We start from the raw sequence: 26940 nt of genomic DNA, 5'->3' as shown, positions 1-26940 counted from the left end.
AAAAATTCATAAACAATTAGTTTCATTGTTTATTATTTTATGAAAAAAGTACTGCACATTCTGACTAGAAACAAAGTCTCCACATTAGTGACTTTTCTGGTTAGCTTTAGCTCATTTCACCTTCGACCCAAAATAATATGGGAGGAAAAAAAGACATAAACAATACTAGGAACAGAAACATGAAACAACGTTAGAGAAGCAGGGGATAGCGTATGTACGCAAAGACCATGGCATCTGTGGTCGTGATCTTTGAGTTAGCTAGCCAGAAAAACTGTTTTCTGATTCGCAAAGGAGGAAATAATAGTGGTAAAGGCGAAAGCGTCCAGGTTCGAAATATGTTATCATCGTCGCAGCATTATATATTTTTATCAAAGTTATTTTCTCAAATCTCTCACTCTCTCTTTCACACACACACACACAAAGTAATCTGTAGATATATCTCATGGACATCTTGGTTATGAATGTCAAGAACGATCTGTTATTTCTCTTAACTTCATGAAGATCCACAAGAATGTTGTCTATGTTGTGTTTTGTGTTTGTAACGTGTGAAGAGTCTTTGGCTGGGATGTCGTGCTATAAAAGCTTACAGCACTGTACCCTTACTATATTTTATAAACTGAAGCTCTCTACTCATAAACATTGAACATTCAGCGTCGGGAAAAATAGAAAACGGACTTATTATTAAAGTATTGTATATTATTAAAATCTTTTTCGTGCTTTTCTGATGACATTGGCATGTGCAGAGAACTGTCTGTCTAGCAGATACAAGTGTTTGAAGCCAGTTATGCTGAAGGGAAAAAGGCATATTTCTCTTTATTTGGGGGTGTGCTGAAGTCAGGTGACACTGTTACCATTAATGGACTCTACGCAGCAAAGCTAGGAATAAAAGACCTACAACAGGTGTGTTTATAATCCATAGATACAGATATGTATGTGTTCTTCACAAATGTGCTAGCAGTATTGGTACACATGATTATTTCTGTTGGGTCTGCATAACATCCTGCTAAAGGGGCTTGAACAGAAACCATGCAGGTACTAATAGAGGGAAGAAGAGCTGAGCAGGCTGAATGAAGGAAAGTGAAGCATAGAATTGTGTACCATTTATGAATAGTCTTTAATGAACCAGGTAGTGACGATATTTGGAAGTGGATGTTTGCATATGTTAAAATTAGGTCTCCAGAAATATGGTTATTCTGCATTATTTAATTTCACAATGATTATATTTTCTGTATTCTACATAGAGGGTATAAAATGATCAGATGATCATATTAGAACTGAACTTTGTTTTGATCACAGATTGTTCTAAAACCAGTCTCTTGCTCAGAAATACATTGCCAGAAAGTTCAAGTGGAACCACTGTCTGTTGATGATTGGGAGATACTGGTAAGATGACAGTGGGATACTTTGGTATTTTTATTCTCTAGTAGCATGTGTGGGGAATCTGGAAAAATATTCAATATTGACGTAAAGAACATTATTCTCATGTCCAGATCCACCACATGTATTCTTGGTACAGTCCCCACCAACCTTCTCTTTGAGTATATTGACCTTGTCTTCCCATCTTTGACCCAATTCATCCATGACAGTTTGCATCAGGCATTTTCTTATTCCCTTCAAACAATGATTCTGAAGAAGCCTTCCCTTGATATGAATGATTTGAAAAATTACCATCCAGTGCTTAAAATAAGTCACCCAGAAACTGTTGTTTATCTTGAGTCTATTAATCCTATTCCTTAGTCTCAATCTACTTACACCTTTCCCGCAGCATAGAAGCAGCTGTGCTGAATGTTAGAAAGGGTAAAATGTTGATGGCTTGTGAGACCAGCCAGCAGCATTTGATATGATTCCATCTTGCTTATCCACTTCACTAATGTTTATGGTTTATGGATAGCATGATTTGAGTCTTACCCTTTGAGTAGGACCCAGGCCATACTCATTGATCGACAACTATCAGCAGTCATGCATGTGACTGTTGGGGTCTCTCAGAGGTCATTATTTGGGCTGATTTTGCTTTGTTTTATACACAAAGCCTTTATCTCTGTTATTAAGTCTTATGCCACTCTCAGGTATTCATTTCTGTCTTACCTAAGGTGGTGTGTACTGTGTTTTTTAGAATTTAGAAGTTATGTCTTTGATGTTTGCAAAGAAAGACTTAATGATGATGAAACAGATGATTCATAAACAGTCAGTCACAGTACATGACGTCATGCCTGGATCCATCAGAGTGAGTGTAACAAGTGTTCTGTCATATTCTTCAGCCAGGAGCCTTGGTTTTACTGTGATGTCTCTTGACAAGTTTTTTTCTAATGCATATAGTGCACTATGCATCATCAGCATGATTTGTCAGCATCTGTCCATTTGAACTGTTCACATCCTTGTCTGATTTTGTTTTATCAAGATTTGACTTCTGTAATTCTCTCTTGTCTAGCTGATCTCTTAATCTTCTTAATAAACTCCACACTCCAAGCATTCAAATGTGGAAAACCTCTTTTCTGTATTCCCCACTAGCTGACAGTCCAGGCTCATATAGAATATAAACCTCTACACCCTGCTTCAGGTTTTTGCAGGCTTTGCTCTTTCTTACATCACACATTTGCCCATTCATTATTAGCTTGCTAGAAGTCACTTCCTTACATGATATGCCATCAGCAAACAATGGAGTCTTTCGAACATTCCCTTAAAGAACACTTGTTTTTATAATCTGTAGTTTTAGGCCACAGGTTTCAGTCTGCCTGTTGTTTTGTATTTTGTTGATTATCACTCAGAGCATGATCCAGTGGTATATAAATGTACATTTATTTATTTTATGACAAAGTGATTAAGAAGTGTGCATCTAGTTCCTAATAAAATGTAATTACTGTTACTTCTGGATGAAAACTGAGATGAATATACCCATAGCTTGTATACTTACCGTAGATGCTGTTTGATATCCATTGAGATCACATTGGATCAAGTGCTTTTGCTTGCAGGAACGAAATGGATCTACTCTGGAAAATTGTCTCATGAACCAAGTGAGAGTTGTCTGGCCAGGTCAGGTGCTGCCTGTGTGGGTGGAGAAATCCATATGTGTTTTCATCACCATTGGTCAGTTGTACGATATGCGAATTATTTATACATAATACAATATTTCCTTTTAGAAAAGCCTTTTGCATATTTATATACTAATTAAAAAACCGTTTCTGCGGTACATGCTTATCAGCAAGTTAATGATTTTTTTTAAATTTTGCAATCTTGATTGCAGGTGAAATTGACCCACTTGGAAAGTTTTCACTGCTTGGTACCAACACTACTGTGATAGTCACACCAAAGTCAAGGTCACTGAAGAGAGCAGGAAGTCAGCATCAGCCTTTTAAAATGCCATATCGTCAGGCCACGCAGGACCAGACAGATAATTCTCTCTTGCCAGATTCACCTCACATCAAACCAACACCGATGCTACCTGGAAAAGAGATGCACTCCCAAAAAGTCCCAACTTTGGCGTCAGAATACTGATAAAGGAAGGGAATCTTCAGTTCGTAGACAAGGGTTGATGGGCATGCTGTCCTCATTATTCCAGAATGAGCCACAACCATCATCATCTGAAGAAAATGATGATCACCTTAATGATATGCAGACAGATAACAGTCGATTTCACCAGCGTAACTTGGTGTATCGAATACAGTCTTGTAATCTTGTTGAAACCCTCGAGGAAATTAAGAGAAACATTCAAAACAGAACTTTTGGAGATGAGGTGGATTATTATCAGCAGCCACCAGTTGAACTTCTTCAACCTTCTACAATCTATGTAAGTGCACGAGATATGGAAGGACGAAAATCAGCTCAACAAAATACAAGCATGAATTCCAAAGTCTTTTATGCAGAGTTTAAAAAACTTCCGTCAGTTCAGGACAAGAAAAAAGCAGAGCTTGAAAAGAAGAATAAGGGTGTTAAAGATAACTCGGACTTGCAGTCTGCTCGTCCAGATGATGGAAGCTTACTGCGATGCGTTGTGCGTGTGGTAACAGTTGACAGAACAACTTGTATCACAGATCCAGTTTGGCGACAAGCAGCTCTGGTAGTTCTCAAAAAACAAGATCTCGTGCCAGGTCATGCATTTATACCTATGCTTCTAAGACGACAGCTGAAACTTGACTCAACTGGTTGTGCTTGGGTTAAAGCTGGGAATATATCATTCACCAGGACTGCTGCAGTCACCATTTACCCCATCTCTATAGTGGTAAGCTTATTTCTTTTCTGCTACTTTTGTATCATGTTAGGGAAATCTGCTTTTTGCAGAGAATGTCTTGTAAAAATTATCAAAAAGATAGGTAAAACTTGAGGACAGTTATGATGGATAATATTATTTGACATAACATGCATAGCAGATTTTAATGAATTTTATCCCTGGAGGCCAGAACTTGTTCGCTTCTGTTGCCATTAAGATTGTAAAATCTTTTAAAATAATTTTTTGTACATTCTTAGTCCACATAAAGATTGGAATAAAGAAAATTCTCTGATCAAAATAAAAACAATATTCAGACCTAGAGTTTGCATTGACAATTGTCGTCTTAGCCTTCTAAAGCAGTCCAATTGCCATACAAGGTGTAGTCATAAGCGGCCTTAGCAGTACGCAGGGCCCTGAGTGAGTATCATACGTGCGGCCAAGAGCTGTAAATGTAGGGTTTATACTGTACCATGAATCTCCTATTGCGGGGCTTCCCTCAGACATGGGGCCTGGGCAGTTGCCCAAGTTGTCACCCTCAAAGGCTGCCTTTGATGCAGTGGTAAAGTAAACCTAATTTGTAAAGTTTTCCTTCATTTTTAGGCTTAATAGCATTGTCTTGTTTCATTTTAGTCTAAATATTATCCAAGACCTAATAGACTGCTGTTTAATCTTGAATCCAGTAAGTGGTGAGGTTGTTTTAGGTCACCACAGTTTTGAATCTTTTTTTAATCTAAAATTTAATCCCTTAATGATCAAGTGGAAGAGGCACTTTTCCTTGTAACTTTGCATTTACATAAAAAAAAAATGTAACATTTGGTATTATTTTTATAAACGAATGAACTTAGTAAAGCATTCATTGTCTGTTGTTAAATCCCCTTATTGAAAAAGTGATAGCTGATAATCAACATGTGTGTTGCAGATTAGATTTTATTTCATTTTCACCAAATTTTATTCTTTTCAGCCCCGTCAGGTGGATGATTTCATGCTGCTATCAGCTTTTCGACAGTGGGTGGAAACTGTGGCCAATAACAATCATCCCTTGGTGATATTCCATGGAATGCTTGTTAAATTTAATGTCACTGAAAGCAAGTTTAATTTTTTTTATCAAAGATTTTGCCATCAAATAAAGTGTGTATGTTTGCACACACACACATATTTAAATTTTATAGCACAAATGACTTTTCAACCTGTAAGTCCTTGTCTAGCTTGTGGTGACTGCTTAACCAAATATTAGCTTTTTCATTTAGTAAATGCTGAAGAAGAAGAATTCATTATAGTTTGTAGGTTATAATGTGGGGTAATGACTAAAGCACTTGTTATCGCTATAGTGAGAAACAGTTGACTTGGGTTCAGATCTCATTTATACCATGAGCATATCTTCCAAAAATGCTCTCTAGCAGACAGATTTAAGACATTACTATCAGACACCCCAATCCATAAAAATCTTCATAGGAACAAAGAGACTTAAAGGACATCATGCCCTGAAGGCTGCTGTGAAAGTATAGCCTAGCGAATGAAAGGAAGAAGAATTTTTAGGCACACTGTTCTTCACTGTTTTTAGGCATCTGTTTATAGGGCCAGATGCTTTGTCAGGATATATAGCCTTAGCTATCCCAGATCTGCTGCATTATTACCGTAGCCATTGTTAGAATAATATGAGTATATCAGCATGTATCCTGTTTTTTTTTCTATTTCTTGATATTAACAAGCGTATGAGCATTTCACTTTACAAATGTCATGTATAGTATATTCAAGTTTAGTATATTCAAGATTTATGATTGGGATCATAGAATGAATGAATAAAAGGTGCATATTTTCCCCATGATTCTTTGCAGTTGAATATGTGGAGGCTCAGCTTCTGTTATCTACTGGTTCTGAGTTAACGATGCTACTGAGCCAGTCTAATGTGAGACTGGCTAGTATAACAGTGCAGAGAGGGACAAAAGATGCACAGTTACCAGATGTCTTGACACCTCTGCTAGCATATAGGAAGGTGAAGGACTTTGAGCCTGTGGTGCCCTCACAAACTCTGGATCAGCTGGGGTAGGGTTTGTTAAGCTTTGATTCATAAGGACTAACTTTGATGCAAAATTATTTTCAGATGAGTGGATTTAGTTTATTATAAGACTCTATAGCAGCAATAACACTGTTCATACTAACAAGTCTCTGAATATTGGATTCCTGTCTATTTTTCAAAGATGTAAAAACCTAATTATCTTCATAACAAAAGGGAGCTTACTGAGACAAATGCCAGCCAATAACTCAACACACCTTGTGTCACTACATCTTGAGCAGAGTGTGATACTAAATTATGTGCTTAACTTTATGTTTCCATACATATACCAGTCAGAATCTGCTTGATAAAAAACATTATCTGAGATACAGTATCAGTATATGATCTATTTATATTTATAAGTACTTGAAGAACTCAGATTTTGCGTAAAAGGAAGCAGTAAATGGACAGTTTTAGTGACAATTAAGTGAAGTAAAACTGTTTTATTATATATATTATAACTGTTGTAATATGTTGCATAATAATTTATCTGTAATTTTTAGTCATGGTAGATGCTTATAATACGAAAATTGATTTGTTTTGGATGTTGATGCTTTGTTGATGAATTTATTTGATCTGCATTCCAGGGGCATAAGTGGTCTTACTCAAGGGGCACTCAGACATTTGGAGGTTTGTCTGGGTAGCAGACCATTGCCACAGAAATTGTTTAGCGATAGACCAGGTCTGAATCATGGTCTACTTCTCTTGACTGGACCCAAAGGTAGTGGCAAAACAAGCCTTGCAAACGCACTTTGTCGTGCAATGTCTCAGCCTCCCAACCTGGCAGCCATTTTCACCATGAGCTGCAAACCGCTCAGGGGTTGGTGAAAACAACTTGCATTTTTTTTATATTTTTAACTCTTTATTTTGAAGCATAAATATGATTCATTGGAGAATTTGACAACAGCTATGTCCTTCCTAGATGTTTGCATGTCAGCATGTGACAGTGTCTCACTGTGTTTCAAAGAGGTTCCAATTTTAATCTAAACTTCCACAAAAAAATGCTTTACAAGCAGTGACTTTTTGGATTTATGAAATCTATTAAGTATCATATTTTCGTTGAAGGCATTTATGAAGAATCATTTTTAGTAACCAAAAATTCAGGGGAGGTAATGAGATGCACTCCATGTTCCTGTTTAACTTTTTATCTTTTATTACTCTCTTTTAATAATAGCTCTTGGTATTGCAATGAAATGCTTGAAGTCAGCAAGTGTTGTATTCATTATTTTCACACTTTTAAGACCAATGCATCAGTCATTGAACATAAATCAAATTTTTATAACCAATTAAAGTCCTGTCACATTAGGAAAATATTGTGAGGATGAGTGCGTGAGTAGGGGTGGGTGTGTGTCTGACAAAACACAGATGACAATGATGTTAGGTCATATAATTTTTCTATGTCAGAACACTCCACCATCAGTAATCTAGATATACAGGACTTCTTGCTCCACAATGACATTCAAATATCTAGCAAAATATAATGCATTTAAAAAAAATTGTGACAGTTATGTTTGAAAATACCATTATATTTCATTTTTTAAAAAATTTTAAAAAAAGTTTGTGCTGGTAAATAGAGACCATTAAGTCAGTTTTGTAATTATTGCCAAAATCTTTTGCAGAGAAACAGATAGAGACCACTCAGATCATTGTTTTGTTATCATTAAGGAAATGTTATGTAGCTAAACAGGTAGAATTGCTCCAGTCTTCTCTTTTCTAATCATCAACAAAATTTTGCGCAGGTAAGCGCGTAGAGACCATTCAGTCATTGTTTGAGGCAGCTTTTGATGAGGCAGCATGGCGGCAGCCATCTGTTCTACTGTTGGATGATCTGGATGTGATTGCTCCAGCCACTAACAATCCTGCCTCTGAGATGTCTGGCGAGGCTCTTTATGCAGCAAAGGTTGCCCAAGGTATTTTTTTGTATTTCTTTCTTCGTTCCCTGATGTGTTTGTGTGTGTGAGCGAGAGAGGATAAAAAAATTCATATTTGCATTCTTTTGAACAAGCAAGACTTTGCAGGGATGAAAAGGGGACAGAGAATGGGGAGAGATTGTGTGTTTGGGTGAGAGAGATTGAACGAGTGTGTGTGTGAGAGAGAGAGAGAGAATACCCTTATACACATCAAAATACATTTTATCTGTAAAAACTAAAATTAACTTTTTTATCAGTTCTGGAAGGCTTGGTGAAGTTTGAGATGCGAAACTTCACAAGAATGGCAGTTATAGTGACCAGTCGATCCAGATCCAGTCTTCATCATAGCATCGTTGCATCACGGGGACTACATTTTGTACAAGAAGTGACAGCCATTACACCACCAGACAAAGTGAGTCCACTATAAGTCTGCATCAGGTATCCCGATACTATTAATGATAAATGTTTTGAATATTTTAGCAATTTTAGTTATCAGGTAGGTGAAAAAATGTCTTTAAATCATTTAAAATGCAAACAGTAAAGATTGAAAAGAAATGCTTTCTAATATGACCGTCTCATACATTATGAACATCACACAGGTTTGCCGCCGAGAGCTGTTGTGCAGCATCCTTGAAATGCATAGTACTGTAGCAGTGAAAGCAACACTGGAAAATCTCAACTTAGATGATCTGGCTGAGCGGACAGAAGGATTTGTGGCCAGAGATCTTCAAGTTCTTGTCAACAGGGCGCTTCACTGCCATATGGCAGACCTGCTCATGAGTACTTATGCTAGTTCTTACTTTTGATTGCATTTATCACTCTGTCAGGAACACCATGACAGCTCTCCCATTTTTGTCATTATTTTGGTACACTGATGTATTTCCTGTGGTTCCTGTGCTTCTTTCTTCTGTGTACATGTGTGAGAAGAGAAGCTTTATAATTTTTGTTTTAAAATGTAGAAGTAGGGAGAAACAATATGATGATGATTTACTGTTCATGTATTTTTTGTCTTTACATACAATAACCCCACTTTTGCATCTTTACATGCATGTGTTATGTTAGTTCTATGCTAGAATCCTTTTCTCTTATTCTCTAATGGCATCAGTTTTGAAAGTTTCTTTGTGTGTTGTCTTACAGCTCAACCAAAAGAGGTTGTCCTAGAACCCGAGGACTTTACAGCAGCACTGGATGGCTTTAAACCTCTAGCCATTCGTAATGTGCAGCTACATACAGCAGGAGACTTGGGTTGGTGTGATGTTGGAGGACTAGAAGAGGTCAAAGCTGTTCTCATTGAGACTCTCCAGTGGCCCAGCAAGGTCTGTCAGCTATTTTACAGTCCAGTTTCAAACAGCTTATAAATCACTTGTGTCTTTTGTGAATTTTGACAGAATACCTTGTAGTAATGCTACAGAAAATAAAGATACCAACCAAAAGAAGCTACTATTGTTTTTTATTGTTTTTCTAGATTAATTTTTGTTTAGACTATTCGTTGATAATTAAAATGTGTGAAATCTAGCAAGAAGTTTAATAACAAAATTTCTTATTATAATAATAAATAGAATTTCTAGATTCTTTTTAATGTCTTGAAGCAGTTTTTTTGTGACAGATAAATGAATTTTTAAAATCATCTTTTTTGTGAAAAAAATTAAGAGAATATTGTTTTTTATATTGTTTTTTGCAATAAAAAACAAAATACACAGAAATTGATATGGAATCATACAATCATTTATATTCATTATTGCTGTATGTTCATAAAAAAAATTTCATGTGTTTGGATTGCAGTAAAATTTTGTTATTTTTCATCATTTTTAAGATTGTCTCCCTGAGGACATTGCTTTTCTCCCATAAAGAAGTCAGGAAATGTTCTATTTCAGTATCCTCTGCTGTTTGCAAACTGCCCACTGAGACTTCGCTCTGGCCTACTACTGTATGGTCCCCTGGTACAGGTAAAACTTTGCTGGCTGGAGCAGTTGCAAAGGAATGTGGTTTGAACTTCATTAGCATAAAGGTATTTTGCTTATTGTGTATGTATATATGTTTATATTGTATGGTATGTGAATTTGTGACAAATCTGTTTTATTTATTTGGGATATTTTTCGTTTTGCTTTTTTTTATCATCTATGTTGATTTCTGTCTCATTTCCAGTCTTTCAATTTAAATGGTTAGTGAGGGCATTAATGTCACGTTAATGCCCAATACAACTGTATGTAACAATATAAAATTTTCCCAAAACTGCAGATAAGTGAAATAAATATCACATTTACAAAATTTTAATATTCTGCATTTTGTGACACGGTTTGGAGAACAATAACTTGCCAATGACATCACCGCATTGGGATTTTTATGTGAAGATAGTTTGTTCTTTTTACAGGGACCTGAGCTCCTAAGCAAATACATTGGTGCCAGTGAACAGTCAGTCAGGGATTTGTTTAACAGGTAAACGTTTCAGAACATAATAACCACAGTGCAATGTTGCATGCAACCATATGTAACCATTACTAGTATGTTTTTCATATGTTTATTGACAAAGGGTCGGCAGGATCTCCAAATATACGACCGTCGCACGACTTTTCTTCCCAGGGGGAGACAATCTCAAACATGAACTATGATAACTTATGGATTGTCTCCCTTTGACTGTTCTTCGTAGCAGCGCGTTTGCTTAAAAGATGTCTATAGGATTTTCCTAATCTTTAAGTTCAATATAAGTAGTAAAAAAAGCAAAATTTAAAGCAATGTGAAAAACGTCTATTGCCTTTTATTTCAGAGCTCAGAGTGCCAGGCCTTGTATACTCTTCTTTGATGAGTTTGACTCCATTGCTCCCAGGTAAGTTACATTTCAAAGTTGTTTTGATGCTAGACAATATTTCATGTAACAAGCCCCGCGTTTGTGGAGTATGCTAAAATGCATAATAACGCATGTCTGTGATCTTTTACGCACGAGCGGAAACACACAAAATATATATGTAGTAGAAAAGAGATAAATACAGGGATTTGATTTGTTCAGACCATACATGTTTTTCTGCAGACCTATTATACTTTTCCAGGTTTCTCGCACACAACACAAAAAACCTAAGAGTTGCAGGATTTACAGCTGAGGACAAAACATTAGATTTATTTAAACTGCCTGGTCAATACTATAATTGGTAAGCCTATATCTTGGCCAACAGGGAAAGCTCATTGCGTTTAACAATATCACGAAACTAGCTGTATAGTAGTAAATGGTGATCACTGCAGATTTAACGGTTAAAAACCATTGCCGAAAATCTCCAGAAAGGGTTAGTCATAGCAGGAGATAATTGACCAGCAACATCATAATAAAACAGCGAAAACTTTACTAAGTTTATTCACTGCAATTCAGTTAAGGTCTCTGCCAAAGGCAGTAAAGTAAGCCAGTGGAAAACCTAGCCAATAGATCCAATCAGTTCGCAGTTCTCTTTAGTAGGAAACAACGTATAAAATTCAACTGCAGAAGAGAAGAAAGAAACTAAATGCAACCAAGATAAATACAAATATGAAGATCCAATACTGATATTCATATCTAAATATCGCCACAACACAGAAACAAAATCAGCTCAGCCTGTTAGAGATTCGAATCTATATTACAGGCTTTTCCCTGGAAAAAGCATGGTATCTTTTTGTCGGTAATGGCTGAGATAAGCAAGTCCGTGTTCTGTCTGAGCATCAGGTAATCTAAGCATAAATTACACTGATATATATATATGATGTATTTTATTGTCGCTTCTCAGGCGTGGCCATGACAGTACAGGTGTCACAGACCGGGTAGTGAACCAACTTCTGACTCAGCTGGACGGAGTGGAGGGATTGCAAGGTAGGACCTAGTACCCTGGGGTCGGAGTCATGAAGTGGAGGTAATTTTACCCTCGGGTTAGTTAGAACACAAGCGTCGTGTGATCCTGGAAACAACCATGCTGCCGGAGATCGGCTGAAAAAGTCTTCCATAAGGTCCACAGCTTTGCTAGAGCTGTGGGTTTTGAGCGGAGGTGAAGAAAACCCAAGATTCTAGGAATGTACCTTTGGTTCATGACTGCGTCCCTATAAGGAAAGGGAGGTGGTGTCATTATTGATAATGGTGATGGTGGTAGCTGTACATCCGAATGCTGTTGACGTCACGTGAAATAAAACCACATTCACTCAGATTGGTCAGAACACCGACAACAAAGAAGTAATGATAATTCAAAACTTAAAAAAAACCCAACAAAAAACGCCGCTTCAATCTGATGCGTTCCTTTGTCCCACCCACGGCATGGAAAGGGGTTGGGGGTATGGTGCCTCTGGCCGACTAGGAAGTACGTTCGAAATCGGAACAGAATGGTGTCTCGAATGTTGCCATTTCGATGGCTCTCTCGACCCAGAACCAGAAGACTTCAGTTGCTCCAACCCCTTCACCCCCCATCTCCTGCCCTCACAGAGATGAGTACCTGATTTATTAGGAAGGTAAAAATGCGGCGAAAAATGAGCTGGAGGGTTGGACCCCAGCCTTGATACTGAACAAACTTTTTTTATTGACATCCTCGCTGTACTCATTGGCTTCTGTTCGTTAAGGTGTGTATGTATTGGGCGCCACGAGCCGGCCTGACCTGATTGACCCTGCTCTACTGCGGCCAGGACGACTGGACAAGTGTCTGTACTGCGGCAATTCCTACTCAGGTAGTAATGGTTTTTGTGTGTTTGTTTGTGTTTTGTTGTGTGTTTACTTCAGAATTGTCTGATGCAGCCTTTGTTTCCGTCAGAGTTACCTCTAACCCTTATTTCTTCCTTTACACATTATCTCGTCTTTGTTCATAGGCAATCTCTCACTCCCCTAATCATTCTGTGTCGCTTTTGCTTCTTCGCTTTTTTTAAGTGTCATTTTTGGGGATCCATTCTCTCTCTCCTTTCCCCAGACCTGCCCACTTTCTCTCTCTGTCTCAAAAAAAAAAAAAAAAATTGACAGTTTGGTCACTCTGTGCTTTGCCCAGGAAGAGCGGCGGTCCATACTGCGGGCGCTGACGCGGAAGATGTGCCTGGCAGAAGATGTGTCCCTCGATGATGTTGCAGATGTCTGCGAGGACTTCACTGGGGCGGACTTCAAGGCGCTGCTGTACAACGCGCAACTGCAGGTCAGACCTGTCAATCAAAACCACAAACGCTCTGACCACTCGTTGATGACAGAGTACTTTTGACACATGCCTGCTGATGGTTCTCGCCACCCACCTCCTCCATCCCATGGCGCAATATAGCATTTAGTATTGTGTTCATACATTTGCAGATTACGTTGGTTTTAGGTCGGTTAGGCTTCGCGTTCTGGTTTTTTTTTTTTTTAATAAAGCACATCGAGTCTACTAAATAATTAATCTGAGTAATTAAATAATCCTCAGAAACTAGGTTTGATTACACGTTATAATAAATTCAAAGGCAATAGTCCATCTGTTTTTCCTGCTAACGAATTGTATATATATATTAGGAGTAAGGAGCTGCAATTTTCAGTATTTAACTCGACTAAAGATAAATGCTATAAAATAAAGAAGCAGCAGTTTTAAAAAAAATACATTATTGTGTGTGTATATTATATATATAGACACTTGAACAGCGCCGTGGCATCCTGTCTGTCTCTGAAACAGGCCATCAATGAGTACACCAAGGCGGAGGAACAAGGCTGGACGACAGCATAGTTCGAATTCAGGGTAGCCCAGGCATGTGCACCCTCGGGTGGAGGCCATCGATTAAGTTCCAACCCATTCGCTCTCCATCTGCTTTCTCTCCTACCACCCGCACCTCGCGGATGGGACCAGGCGGGGATTTCGGCCCTGGTGGTCAAGTTGAGGTATGCATACGTACATACACGCCTCTCCTCACAACACATCTGCAAATTATTGCAAATCACACAGAAATAAACAGTTTGAGAAACTGGGTTGGAGTTTCTTTTCTGGGATAAACAATAGAAGCTGGAGTACAGAAAAACTGAACTTGTAGTCACAATGTGACCGCAATCGATGGAGGTTCGGGTACAAAGCTTTACTCACTCCCTTCATCGAGGACGGTTACTGCAAACACACGTCGAAATTTTGACAAGTCTCTCTACAAGGGTCAACATCGTGGGTCTGGAATCGACATCCTTTGAATTCACACACTTAAAATCCCAAGAACAGAAATGCTGTTTCTATCGATTTGAGTAGTAGACGATTTTCTGCACAATGTATGTGAGCAACTTATTCACGTCTCACGCAGCCGGCGAAACTGTAACTTCCTTTGTAACTCTTGTCTCTGACCACCCAAATAAAGCTGTATCTACATGTATTTAACAACTTTGCAAGAAATCAACAAGTTTCTTTTTTTCTTACAAGTTTGTTTTTTGTTTGTTTGTTTGTTTTTGTTTTTGTTTTTTTGTTTTTTTTGTTTTTTTTTAACTGAAATTTCAATCTTTCAAAAGTAAAAGAATCGAACAAAAATTTTTAAACAATATTCAAAACTAAAAAATGATTAGAAGTTGTTTTCGAACCTTGTTGAGAAGGCACAGCTCCTCTCCAACACGTAGGTTGTTTGAGCGGCTGCCATGTCTTATTGGACAGTGAAGAGTTGGTATTTATACATTCCCACCACCCTTAGTTAGTTTTTAAATATTTGTTTTCGTAAAAACGACAACACGCAGGTTTGAACAATCACTCGTTCAACTTGTGCATCTCGACCGTGCTGGCACGTTATGTCTGTGACACATGCGTGCACACACAAACATAACAGCACTCTCCTTTGTCACTCTTTCTCTCGCACGCACACACACACACACAACGCACACGCCTCTCTCTGAACACACACAAGACTAAATCCTGTAGACACTAGGTAACAGCTAGTTGGGTATAAAAGACAAGAAGAGGTCAATAAAAATAAATTCTCTCGATAAAGTAATTCATGAACGATAGATAGTCTGTTTCCTCTTTCATAATCTCATCGACGAATTCATAGAAATTGAAAACGCGGCAGATATATATTTTTTTCTAAAATACGTTGAATTCTAGTTTTAAAAATGGTTTTATTTTCTATTTTACATTCAAGTCATTCTCGTCTGCTTAAAATCTTTTTCTTTTGCAAAATAAAATATGCTAACATGACATCAACTTCTTTGGATTTTATTTTGTAGTGAAGATGGTGTAAAGTTGTTAGAAAACAAAATTTCTTTCTTTCTTTTGATTGGAATGATAATAATCTAGCTCAAGGCTCTACAATCGTAGCTGAATTATTTTTAGTGTACGTTTGGATCCTCTTTCTGTGACGGTTTTGTAATTAGGCCACAATCGCTAGTGGCCCGTTTTTTAACCATTTTGGCATCGGAAATCTCTCGAAAGTATAATCTCGTCACAAATTTAAAAAAAAAATACTTTTTTTTTTTTACAGGAAAGCAAGAATAAAGTTATCGTTGCCTGCACCGATGGAACTGAAATAATGGTGCCAGGCCCTGGTGGGGATCTCTCACAGGGGAAAGGAGAAGATGCTGCTGTGGGTCATAAGCCAAAGAAACCTGTGCGTCCTCCGTCAGATCTGCAGGTAGGTAGTTACCTGTCAGGTAGGGCTTTGGTAGAGCTGCAGTGATTTGGCAGGAAGGCCTCATGGAGAATTAAAGAGACCTGTCAATGGTATGCCTGAGACAGAGGTAGAATATCGTGTTAAGTATGCCTGAGGCAGAGGTGCAGTTACTAGTCAAGTAGAAGAAATATTCAAAGCAGTAATTTGTCAATTAACGTTTCAGTCAGAGGTTCTTCATGCAGGTCTAAGGTAAGGATACTTTCATGGTCCGGGGATGGAATATCATTTGTTTTGTTAATGGGCAGACGAACGAATCAAAGGTTTCAGGTCAGTTCTTCATGTAGGTCTAAGGTAAGGGTACTTTCATGGTCCGGGAATGGAATATCATTTGCTTTGTTAATGGGCAGACGAACAAATCAAAGGACAGAAAAATTCATAGATATGAATACAGGAGACAACGGAGGATCGTTCAGATTTGTTCTTCGTTAATTTTATCAGTGAGGACCTTTTCATGACGATATGTTTTAGCTGACGAAGGACGGAGTGAGCTCTCACCACAAAAGCAGGCGGTAACTTTCTTCCCCACCATCAGTGATGGACCCAGCGTTCTGAGCCCGCAAGATGAAGCCAGATATCTTTCGATGGTCAGTTTTGGTTCTTTTTCTTTCTCTCCACCCTACGTCCACATTTTGTAAAAAAAAAAGTAATAATTAAAAAAAACACGAACGAATTGAGGTTACCTTTGCGGTATTTAGGTGAGGCGAGTGCAAATGAGTTTGGCGGGGGGAGGGGGGTTGCAAAGAAGGAGAGAAAGACTTATGAGCATTGAAAGTTTATGTGTGTTGTAAGTTTTCATGTGTATCGCGAGATCGTGATTTTGTATCCGGAAGTGTGTGTGTGTGTGTGACTGGGACGTGTTAAGTTAGCTAATGTTCACTTATGTTCGCAATGGGAGAGGGGCGGACAACAGCAGAAGGGAATTCTCACGGTCACCTGAGTGAGGGAAATCCTTGCTGATGTTTTCACTGATTACTGGTTCCTTTCAGTGATGACGTAAACTCTATTAACAATTCATTAACAGCAAACAAAAGTCATTAAGTCAGTAAAGCATCTGTTAGCCATGGAGGTCTGATCATAGAACCAGAAGATTGATGACTATAGGATGCTATAGAAGATTGGTGTAGTGGTGTGGCAGTGTATGGAGGATGATGTAGTGATTGTAAGACTACAAAAGTGGTGGCATGTTGACTTGCCCTCTCAGGAGTCCACAATCCTGTCCATATTTTGTTATATTTATTTTTTATATTCAAAATTCTCAGTCATAATCCTAGGTACTAGGATCAATGCATAGTTTGCACAAAATGTAAAAATTCCATGATTAATACACGTTTGGACAATGAAGTCATTTCAGGATCCCATGGTCCATGCGCATCTTGTTAAGAAGAGTTTCAGAGACCAGGACCTATGCACATTGACTGACAGAATCCATTAGGATGTAGAAGCCTTTCAAACTTTGACGGTGACAAAGTCAATTCAGAGGACCAAGTCAGTCCAGGACAAACATTTCTCGAAATTTAGTTTTCCTAAACAAGTTCTGCAGTCTTGAGTCCAGCAAGAACGGACGTTTTCAGCAGTGCGACAAGTCCTTTTGATATTTCTATCTGCCGAACAGTCGACACCAGGCAGCAGAGAGTGGTTCCCACACCAACCCACCCTGTCGTTTGAAGAGGGTGGGAGGAGAAGGTCAGATGACGCTTGTGCAAAAAGTCCTCCCCCTTCTGCTGCCCACCACGCCCTCTGGGTGCCTCGAACAAAATACTTGTCATAGAGAGCCCCCGCACAATATGTTGTTCACTGGGAGAGAGAGAGAAAGAAATTAATCGCCTAAAGCACCATGCTTGAAATCCTTCGCAGCTGTGAACTCGCCTCGTCTAGTGTTTGACCGCACCGTCCCAAGCTTTCGTACCCGAGAATTGTCTTTCCCTTTTACGAGAGTTGTTCCCTCTTTTCTTGCGGTTTCGTGCTTTCCTAGATGAGGAGGCCTTCCAGGCTAATGCCCAGCCACGTACCCACACTCCAGCACCACCACCCCCTTCTCTCTCAAACATCTGTGCAGCTTGCATTGCTTTCAAAACATCTTACATGAAAATCACGAAAAAACTTTCATTTCTCAATCAGAATAATTCAGCAAGCACAAAGTAAAGCAAACGGTTTGCTAATTTGTAATTTATTGTCCATGAAAAATGTATTCCTTTTGCTGACTGGGTTAAACAGGAGACCGAACATTCCTAACGACTGTTGGACCGTTTCAGCTCCAGGAAAAAGAAATGGGAGGGGAGGGGTAGAAGGGTAGATTATGCTGGCTGTCGGTTTTCCACAATTAAAGTCACGCGAGGCATTCCATTCTGAAAGGGGCAAACTACAAAACCAGACCACAGACAGCAGACTGATGATGACCTACCTTTAACCCCACTTTCATCATCTTTCCAAATGTCTTTCAGTTCTCATGAGCTGTGCGGATCATGATGCTGCTGCACATGGAGGAGGGGTAGACGCGCGGAAGAAGGGACAGGGAGGGAGAGGAAGCGGAAGACGGTATCATTCAGGCCTCACACAGTGCCAACGGCTGTCGGCCTTCGCACGCTTCTTGGCGCGCTGATCATAAGGCCAGCGAGTGGCCTTGCGTTTCGTTTCTCTCCCACGTGCACAATTCACCCTCGTCAATGCCAGGCGCTTGTTTCATCGCCTTCTTTACATCATCGTCATCATCATCATCATCATCATCCTCATCATCATCATCATCATCATTGTATCGTCATTGTCTCAGGCTCTACAGCTGACGGTCTGGTGGCCTAGCTTTTCACCAGTCCACCTAGGAATCTGGATGCCTTGGTTCAAATCTCGTCCTGGGAAAGCTGCTCTTCCTGTTTATATAATCTACTCCTTTGCTATGATGAAGTCTTAGCTGCTGGCTCTGCGTTAAAACATTACCGACATCTCCTCGTCGTCTTTTATTTTTTTTTTTCTTCTGATGCTGATGCCGCACAAGAGTTGTCTGCCAGCTCAGTTCCCAATTAAGCTGCCTTGTGTTCTCTCTCCTCGTTTAGTTGTCTCATTGCTGCTTGTCTGCAAATTTTACTCTCTCCCCACACTGCGTGTACGCCACGTGCATCTTGATGCGTGGATGTTAAAGCTCTACGAGAGGGCAAAACTTTGTTTTGGGTGAATGTAATTATCCTTTGAACAATAAAAGTATTTCTCAAAATTTAAGTGAACATACACGTTCTCTTCTTGAGATAGAGGCTACAGACACCTCATGTCGCCACCTTTGTCCACGAATACAACTAATTATTTCTCTCATTGGCTATTGTGTCCATTCTACCCTCAACCGTGCCTTTGCGCGCGCACGGAGATGCTTCTAGGTCTATAGTCCTTGGAGGGTGAGGGCTATTCACTCAGATTTGTGGAAATACTATATTTGAGACTACAGACTACCTCCGTCATTCAAAAAGAAGTTTTACCTGCAGTATATCTTTAATTTTAATGTCGTCTGCAAAGTTCCTCTCGTCAAACAATGCATTTAATCGTCTGCGATGTTTCACTCACCTCACGTTGAGCTGCCCCTAGAAGTCGTCTGCGCCCCACCGCTCGTGCCAGCTGCTCGTGAGGAAGGAAGGGCATGTCTGCTTGTCCCCAAAGACGTCCCCTCGTTGGCGTTGTGATCATAAGGCTGACCGAGCGCAGGTGCCGAGTCTTTGACTGGTTCCCAGCCTTAACAGCGCTTCAGCGGCATGTCTCATCCTGCGAGTACAATGAAGCAAATAGGAGGAAAGCTAAGAGCATTACCAGGTCTATTAGCGGAAGCGCCCGGGTTTTTTTTTCTTCTTCTTTTGCTTCACGAGGTTCGCGGACATGCGGTCCACAATGGGCCGTATTGACTGGAGGGGCCTGCCGCATTCTTCTGTAATGGACCTCCGGATAGGAGTCTTTTGAGGAGCCATCCTGCTGCAGAAAACGCGAGGAATGGCAAAAAGAAGAGGTGGGCCCGAGTTCAAGAAAAAGAAAGAAGGAAAAAAAGGAATAAAGACACTGGGAGGAGTCATTGAGCGACCCCGTAAGAGTGAGATCTTTGTGCGGGAATTGTGAAAAGAAACGGAGGGAAAAATCATTTTAAATGATGCGAATGGAGAAAGAGGATGTGTGTGTGTGTGGTGGGGTTGGGGTGTGGAGGAGGAGGACGACGACGAACAAGTCCAGACGAGAGAAAGAGAAAAAAAGAGAATAGACAGACCAGACAGTACAGGTCGCCGGGCTGATGTTACAGAAATGGTATATTTCGAGATGCTTTTACAGACATCGAGAGCTGGGTTCATTTTAATTCCAGAATGTTCCTAGATTTGCCACCGAGTTCGTGTATCCTCCTCCCGAAAGAACAATGACTGTTGTGTGTTGAGGTCACATGGAAACCTCTGAAGAACCGGTCAACAAGTTTTTAGAGTTTAGAAACATTTGGTAGAATAGTTATATTTTTTAATTTCCAGACAACGGGCAATTCAAGTGTCTTTTTGGGGTTCCGAGAGGTGCCAGGTACACAGTAAGCTGCTGTAGCTTGATTGGCTAACCCGTAGCAGTCAGCTAAATGACTGAATCCTACCAGCGCCCTTACTATGCGCCTAACCACTGTCAGTTAGATATTATTTTTTTTAAAACACCTTACATCATCGAAGTATATAGAGGTATGCACTATATACGTGTGCTCGTGTGTGTCTGTCAACGTGAGGGCGTGTGTGTGTGTTAGATGACAGTTATTTAACAACTTTGTCAATATTTTGTCCATATTTGTCTGTTTGAAAAGAGACTCTCGGTCTTACTTACGGGCTATTGGTAACCTGTGAAGCATATATAGAGAAAATTAAGTCGTGATGGGGAGGGGCATTGTTCAAAGTCCACACTTATCTCCCCCTACATACCCTACTTCCCGTGTTTGCTCCTCGTTATTTCTCGTTACACTTTGCATCATGTTTTGTCCACACATATTTTTTTCTCTCAATTGCCCTTTGCCAGGCGAAACAATCCCCCCGCCCTTAGTTCCTTGGTGTTAATGAGTGGCGCTAATGTTTGCTCTTATTTCTCTTGCGACACTATTTTCTGACACTGGTAGGGGGTCAGGGGGTCAGGTGGAGCGCACTTGAAGTCGTTAGTAACCTCTTGATCCTTTGTCTCCAAAACAACTCCCTCTGTATGCTGTGCAGGTGGAGCAGATTCGTCGGCGGGCCAAGCTGAAAGAGGGCAGAACAAACCTAGAGAAGCGACGGGCTTCCTCCGTGCTGGTCAAGCCCTCCATGTTGATGCCGGTCTGCCAGAAACACCTGCTTACTGCCGCCCAGAACATGAGGCCTTCCGTGTCGGCAGCCGAGCGCCAGCGTTATAAGGCTATGTATGACGTTATTCTTGTTTTTGTTTTCTTGTTGTGACGTGTTGCGGCGTCATCTTGACAAGTGACGTCATTTTGACGCCATCGTCTAAAAATAAACGTGCTATTTATATCGCGCATCATCAGCGCTGAAGTAAGAGACAGAATATGAAGGACGGAAGGAAAAACTACTATGCAGACAAGGAATCAAAGACAAACATAGAAGACGCAAAGATGAATCAGGGAACAAAGAGTAAGGATGGAGAGAGCAGACTAGTCAATTGACTATAATCACAACTTATCGACCAATGACTAGTTTTCTAGCATTTTGTTTACACTCCTTGGCCGAGGGCTTGATGCTGTTTGCATTGTTTGCTCTGTGTGAGCTTATTTGCGCTTTTTTTTTAAACGTTCTTTCGCTGACTTCATAATGCTGTACGAAATAAGAGATTTGGACGGTTACGAAGGTTGTTAACACAGATTGTCTCTCCTGGGCGACACGTTTCTTTGATTTTATGCTATTGTACGCGTGCACACACACATAGAGTGAAATGTATATTCTTTGCCCCCTTATGGCCTCTGAGACTGCCTCTCTGCCTGTAGGAGAAGGCAGACAGACCAACCAGGCTACAAGGGATGGGTTACCCTCTCCTCGCGACACGAAACCATGGCGGGCCATGTCCCTAAGTTCAGCTCCCCGGTCCCCCCGCTGACAAACCTCCACCACCAGTCGTGGGAGGCCGCGTGGCGGGATGTTGCGAGGTGTTGCACACCTGTCGGTCGCTGCGGCCCTCTGTTTTGTTTCCATTAGTGTCAGTGTCTTCGGCTTTACATCTCCGCTACGAGGGATTAGCGCCCTTTGGTGGAAGTTGTCGCCCTTGTGCCTGTCTCACGTGACTTGCGTAACGTCGGATGCGCATTGTGTGATGAGGATTGCGGGTAAGCTTTCAGCACGAAAGTGTCCTTCACCACCACAGCATGCATCTATTTCTCTCCTTTTAGTTGTAGTGTCATCGAGGAGTGTCATCTGAGCTTACAGCGACACCGCCTCATCCCTTAGGCTCAGTCGGCATTCGGCCTTTTCACACTACTAAAATTACTCTCATTACAGTAACCATGGACATATTATCTGTCTTCGACAGTAGTGATTTTTCTGCCTTAATTCTGCACGACCTCTGTGCCGCATTTGACAGTGTTAACCACTCCTTGTTCCTTCAGCGAGTTCGCATCCTCTGCTTGGTTCATCTCCTACCTAGCTGATAGAACCCAAACGATCAAATACACCGCCCTCCATTTGAACCAAAGATGCGGACCAGGCAGGAATAAACGGATAATTCCCTGGCACCCATTGACTCCAGCTTATTGTTATTATGAATGTTTATTTATAGATTAAAAACTCAATACATCTTTTTTGCATGTCTGATCAGTGGGAATTGGTAATTGATTTTCACCCACTTCTCATCTTCCCAGAGGTCTTAAATTTTCATTAATATTTAATATTAAATAATTTCCAGCAGTGTCCAAATATTAAATGATTTTTGAAAATTTAATTTTGTTGAGAACTTTCAGGCCGAATTAAAGGATAGATAACTTCTGATCTAGGTCTAGTAAACTATATTTATCTCCCATAATTCGGTTTATAAAAAGGAAATAAAATCACAAAGAAAAACAAAAAATTAAAAACAAAATTCAAAAAAGACTAGAAAATGTAAAAAGATTAAGTAAAAAACTTATTTTAAAACCTGCTTCTATTTAAACTATACTAAAAAGGGTAAAACAATGTTTACTTTAGGTCTTGGGATTTTCTTTCTTACATATAACTTAAAATATGACGGGAATTCTTGAAATTCGGAACACTCCGGGGCACCTCACACTGTTAAATGTATTGAAAATATCTCGAGACCTAAGAAAAAAATATTACTCTTTGAGTACATTTCAAATAAAAGTGTGTTTTATTTATTTATTTTACTTGTTTTATTACGCCCAGAGGACCTCAGTCTTGGTCTGATCCACATTTGCCTCCGAAAACTCTAGACACCTTCTTAGAAGAGTAGGAGAGGCTGGTATAAGTATTTCAGAAATCATCAATGCACTACGTCCAGGCCACGTATTTCCAACGTGAGAAGCTGGGGGTGGAATGGGGTGGCTGACGGACGGTAACGTGTTTGAAAAAGGGCCGTAACTCCCGATTCCGACCTTACACAAACACGCAGGAGAAAGAAAACTACTTTCATTATTCTGGTCTTTTGTAGCTTGCCTTCGCGATCTGCTCTTCGCGACCCTTCAACGGGAAGAGTGCAAAGGTCACGATGCAGTTAGCCTTATAAGCTGAGAAAAGTGTGCTTTTGCTCTTGTTTTTCGACTTCGAGTAACAAGAGTTGTCGGGAGTGGTGTGGTTGGTATCGATACCAGTGTTGTGTGCTCCTGCAAAGTTTTAAAGTCGTCTTGAAGGATTAAAGTCGCTTGGTTTTGCCTCGCGTACTTGATGCAAGTGTGGAGGTAGCACCAAAAATTCGTTGACGACAGAATGAGAGCAGGCACGCACACGTGCGCATAGCGCGGCTTCGCATGCCATACACTGCACTCACCGCATTCACGTTCATTAAAAAACAGACACAGCAAATCATCCAAACCATTCTCCTTACCCTTTCATACCCGAATTTTTTTTTAATTGGAAAAAAGATGGTTGGTACGTTTAAACGGCTTCATATTTGACATGCACGTCTGGAAAAAGCCAAATGGCATTGTGAACACAAATTTTCTTCTTTTAGGGCTACGCGATCAGGTATGTGCCCTCACACGCTGCCTGCCCGGGCAACACTTGCTCCCCCACCTACCCACCCCGCCAAATGAAGCAGGTATTCTCATCAGCGCGAGAGATGTCGCGACCTCCGTGCCGACTCCGTGGAAGGCAAGGCCCCGCCAACGGAGGAGGGGGATGGGCGGCGAAAGGATCTGTAGGTGGCCGCAGCGGTCCTGCGTTCGGATCTGCAGCAGCAGCAGCAGCAGCGACATCTCGGGAGGTCACGCGCTGTGGCACGTGTTTTTCACGCGACTGGCTGGCATCTGCCGACCCTCGGGAAGGACTACGTGGGGGACGTGGAGAGCGAACACAGTTGCCAAGTCCTTGTTCGCGATCCTGCAAATGCAGAAAGTGGGGCGGGTGTCGATGGTGGTTTCTTCTTCCCCATATTTTTTTTTTTCTTTTCTTTTTTTTTTTTTTTTCTGAACGAGAGCGTCAAGAAAGAGCGAGACATATAGAAGAAAGGAAACTTCTGAGGATGACAACAACGCTTTCTGAATACCTAAACAGAGATTTAACTTGTGTGTGTGTGTGCTACGTGTATCTGAACCAAAAAATATGAAGCATAAATACTTCATAATGTCCGCAGTAGTTTTATTCACTATATATAGATATAGAGAGAGTATAAAAGGCGAGAGAGGTAAGAGTGTAAGAGAGAAACGCGCATGCAAGCACACAGAGAAAAGAATTAGAATGTATGCGTCTTCTGTGGTGTTATGTTAGTAAAAAAATTTGTCTCGCACCTGTTGGCTTAAAAACTTGTGAAAACCTTATTAAAACGTCACAAATTTGAATTTAGACCAATCCATGTGCTCATCTTTAATAAGAACAACCCTGTGAGGCATTGCAAAGCAGAGGTGAGACGATCAGACAAATTCAGTCGACAATGCTCAGAGAAAGAGGATACCACGTTATGCACACGCAAACAAACAAACAAACAAACAACAAACAAACAAACAAACAAACAAACAAACCTGAAACAAAAGATGCTTAAAAAAGAAAGCTGCTAAACAAACACATTGACTTGTTTCAGCTATGAGAACTTCGTGTCTGGTCGTCATGGAGATTTCAACGCGGGGGACTTGCTTTCTGGCCTCAGGACTACTTTGGCATGACGACCTGAAGACGCCTTGCTCGACCCTCCTACTTTCAACTTTCGTTTGTCTCTGTTCAAAGAGCTGGAGGAATCTCGCTTTATCGTCCGGCAAAAACGATTTCTAATTCCTATACCTCCATGATCTTATTTTATATGGAATGTGGAACTTGACGACAATGAGAAAACAAGTTGTTTTCAAATAATGCATATTTTAAGTTTTAATTAATCGTGAAGGATTAAAATATTTAAGCTAATTGTAGAAATTCTCTTTGCCGTATTCTCTTTAAAAAAAAATTTAATGTGAATTGTATATTTGCTCTAGAAATCCTTTCGTGCAATTTGTGTCCATGCTTTTGGCATTGTTAGTACATAGGTGCTGTTTATTATGTCGGGACTGTGAGTATGCAGGTGTTGTTAGCAAGCACTATATATAAGTGCCTCAACACATCTGCACAAAACTCTCCTGTTTGTGATGCTGTTTCAAGATTGCTTTGATTTGAATGCTGAGAAATATGCATGACATATAAACATGTACTTCTATGATCGCGCACACACACAGTGAAAATGTTATAAATATGATGTGTTTACCTGTATCAGTTCATTTCTGGTGGTGTCTCAGTTTTTCTGATTGAGTTTTGAAGATAATCAATGGATGTCTTTTCTCTAATTTCGCGCACATGGTGTTAAGGACAAAATTTGACACTGATTTAACATGTGCCGATCTGAACTTGACATTTAACTCTTGGAGTTGGGAGAGATGATACCATCCAGAGGATATTTCGCTCCTTCGTTACTCTTTCACTCCACAGGATGATGTCAATCAACTTTTACTTATATCTTTAGGCCGAACTGTGTTGAGAGAAAAGAGTTCCATTCCTCTTTTGAAGCGCATAGAGCAATCGATATGATTATTATTTTTATTATTAAATTTATTTTTAATCTGTATTGTAAACAGTATGTTTCCACTTGTCATATTTTGTGAGCAGACCGATTCAGTTTTTGTTTGCTGATTCAGTTTCTCCATCTGATATTTATTGGCTTAAATAACAACCTCATCGTTTACCTGTTAAATTGTTTAGTTGTTTTCAATATATCGTAGAAGTATACAGAGTGAATGGCTTAGGTGTGTTTTATAATGCTCATTTATACAAATAAAGATTATCGCTCGAAAATTTGTGGACCGGAGATCACATGAGGCATACATGCATTAATGGAGTGACTGTTGTAAAAGATTACTTGTCAGTCTTCGTCACTCGGATTCTTTAACCACCTTTAAGTATAAACTCGACATCTTTTCTGAACGACGACATCACTGTGACCTGTCCTGACCCTGAATCTGCATGACGTATATCTGTTATTTACTTTGTATATGAGTGAGTGAATGTTGTAGTAGTGAGCGTGTCTGTTATATGCAAGTATGTGCATGGTGGTTGGTATTCAAGTTGTTTTGCAAAGCGCTAAACAAATTATTGGAAAAGCGATAGATAAATAATTATAATTATTATTAACTATATCGACACACACCATATATCTGCCGTCCGTTCCTCGGTCATTTTTCTTCTTTCTCTCTGCATGCAGTGTGAGTGTTTGTGCGTTTGTTTACTAATACAGCATTACTGGTATCACATGACCACCATATAGACAAACAGCGATCTCTCTCTCAAAAAAAAAAAAAAACGAGTAAGAGAATTTAAATATAAGGCCATAACGTCTCTGATAAGGCGTAATAAATAATTTTCAAAAAAAAAAAAAAAAAAACGGCGGCTCTTTTCATTCCCCATTAGGAAAATCTGCAATCAACTATCACTCAGGGTCTTTGTAAACAACATAATTCTAAAGACTGGTTGTGTGGCCGTTGCAAATAAACAGCCGGTATATGCGCAAACAAATATGGCGGCATTCTGTGACCAGGCGAGATTTTACGAGAAAAATGGCGCGCGGTG

General features: G+C 39.9%; 1 protein-coding gene across 1 annotated transcript; it reads left to right on the top strand.

The window, feature by feature from the left end:
- The first annotated feature begins 121 nt into the window (after positions 1 to 121).
- LOC112555518 (peroxisome biogenesis factor 1-like) lies at positions 122 to 26169 on the top strand. Its single transcript, XM_025223952.1, is given in 26 exon segments — positions 122 to 326; positions 760 to 900; positions 1297 to 1383; positions 2970 to 3084; positions 3242 to 3453; positions 3455 to 4216; positions 5166 to 5289; positions 6040 to 6247; positions 6845 to 7077; positions 7997 to 8167; positions 8425 to 8579; positions 8767 to 8947; positions 9305 to 9483; positions 10042 to 10099; positions 10102 to 10175; positions 10539 to 10603; positions 10932 to 10991; positions 11914 to 11996; positions 12731 to 12819; positions 12821 to 12835; positions 13147 to 13287; positions 13789 to 13822; positions 15671 to 15706; positions 16214 to 16329; positions 20938 to 21122; positions 24935 to 26169. Coding segments are annotated over 26 exon segments (3705 nt in total). The 5' UTR covers positions 122 to 227; the 3' UTR covers positions 25017 to 26169.
- The last annotated feature ends 771 nt before the right edge of the window (positions 26170 to 26940 follow it).

The sequence above is a fragment of the Pomacea canaliculata genome, linkage group LG14 (assembly GCF_003073045.1).
Source record: "Pomacea canaliculata isolate SZHN2017 linkage group LG14, ASM307304v1, whole genome shotgun sequence".
Lineage (NCBI taxonomy): Eukaryota > Metazoa > Mollusca > Gastropoda > Architaenioglossa > Ampullariidae > Pomacea > Pomacea canaliculata.
Note: the sequence above shows the minus strand (reverse complement) of the source record. Positions and strands in the feature narration are given on the sequence as shown.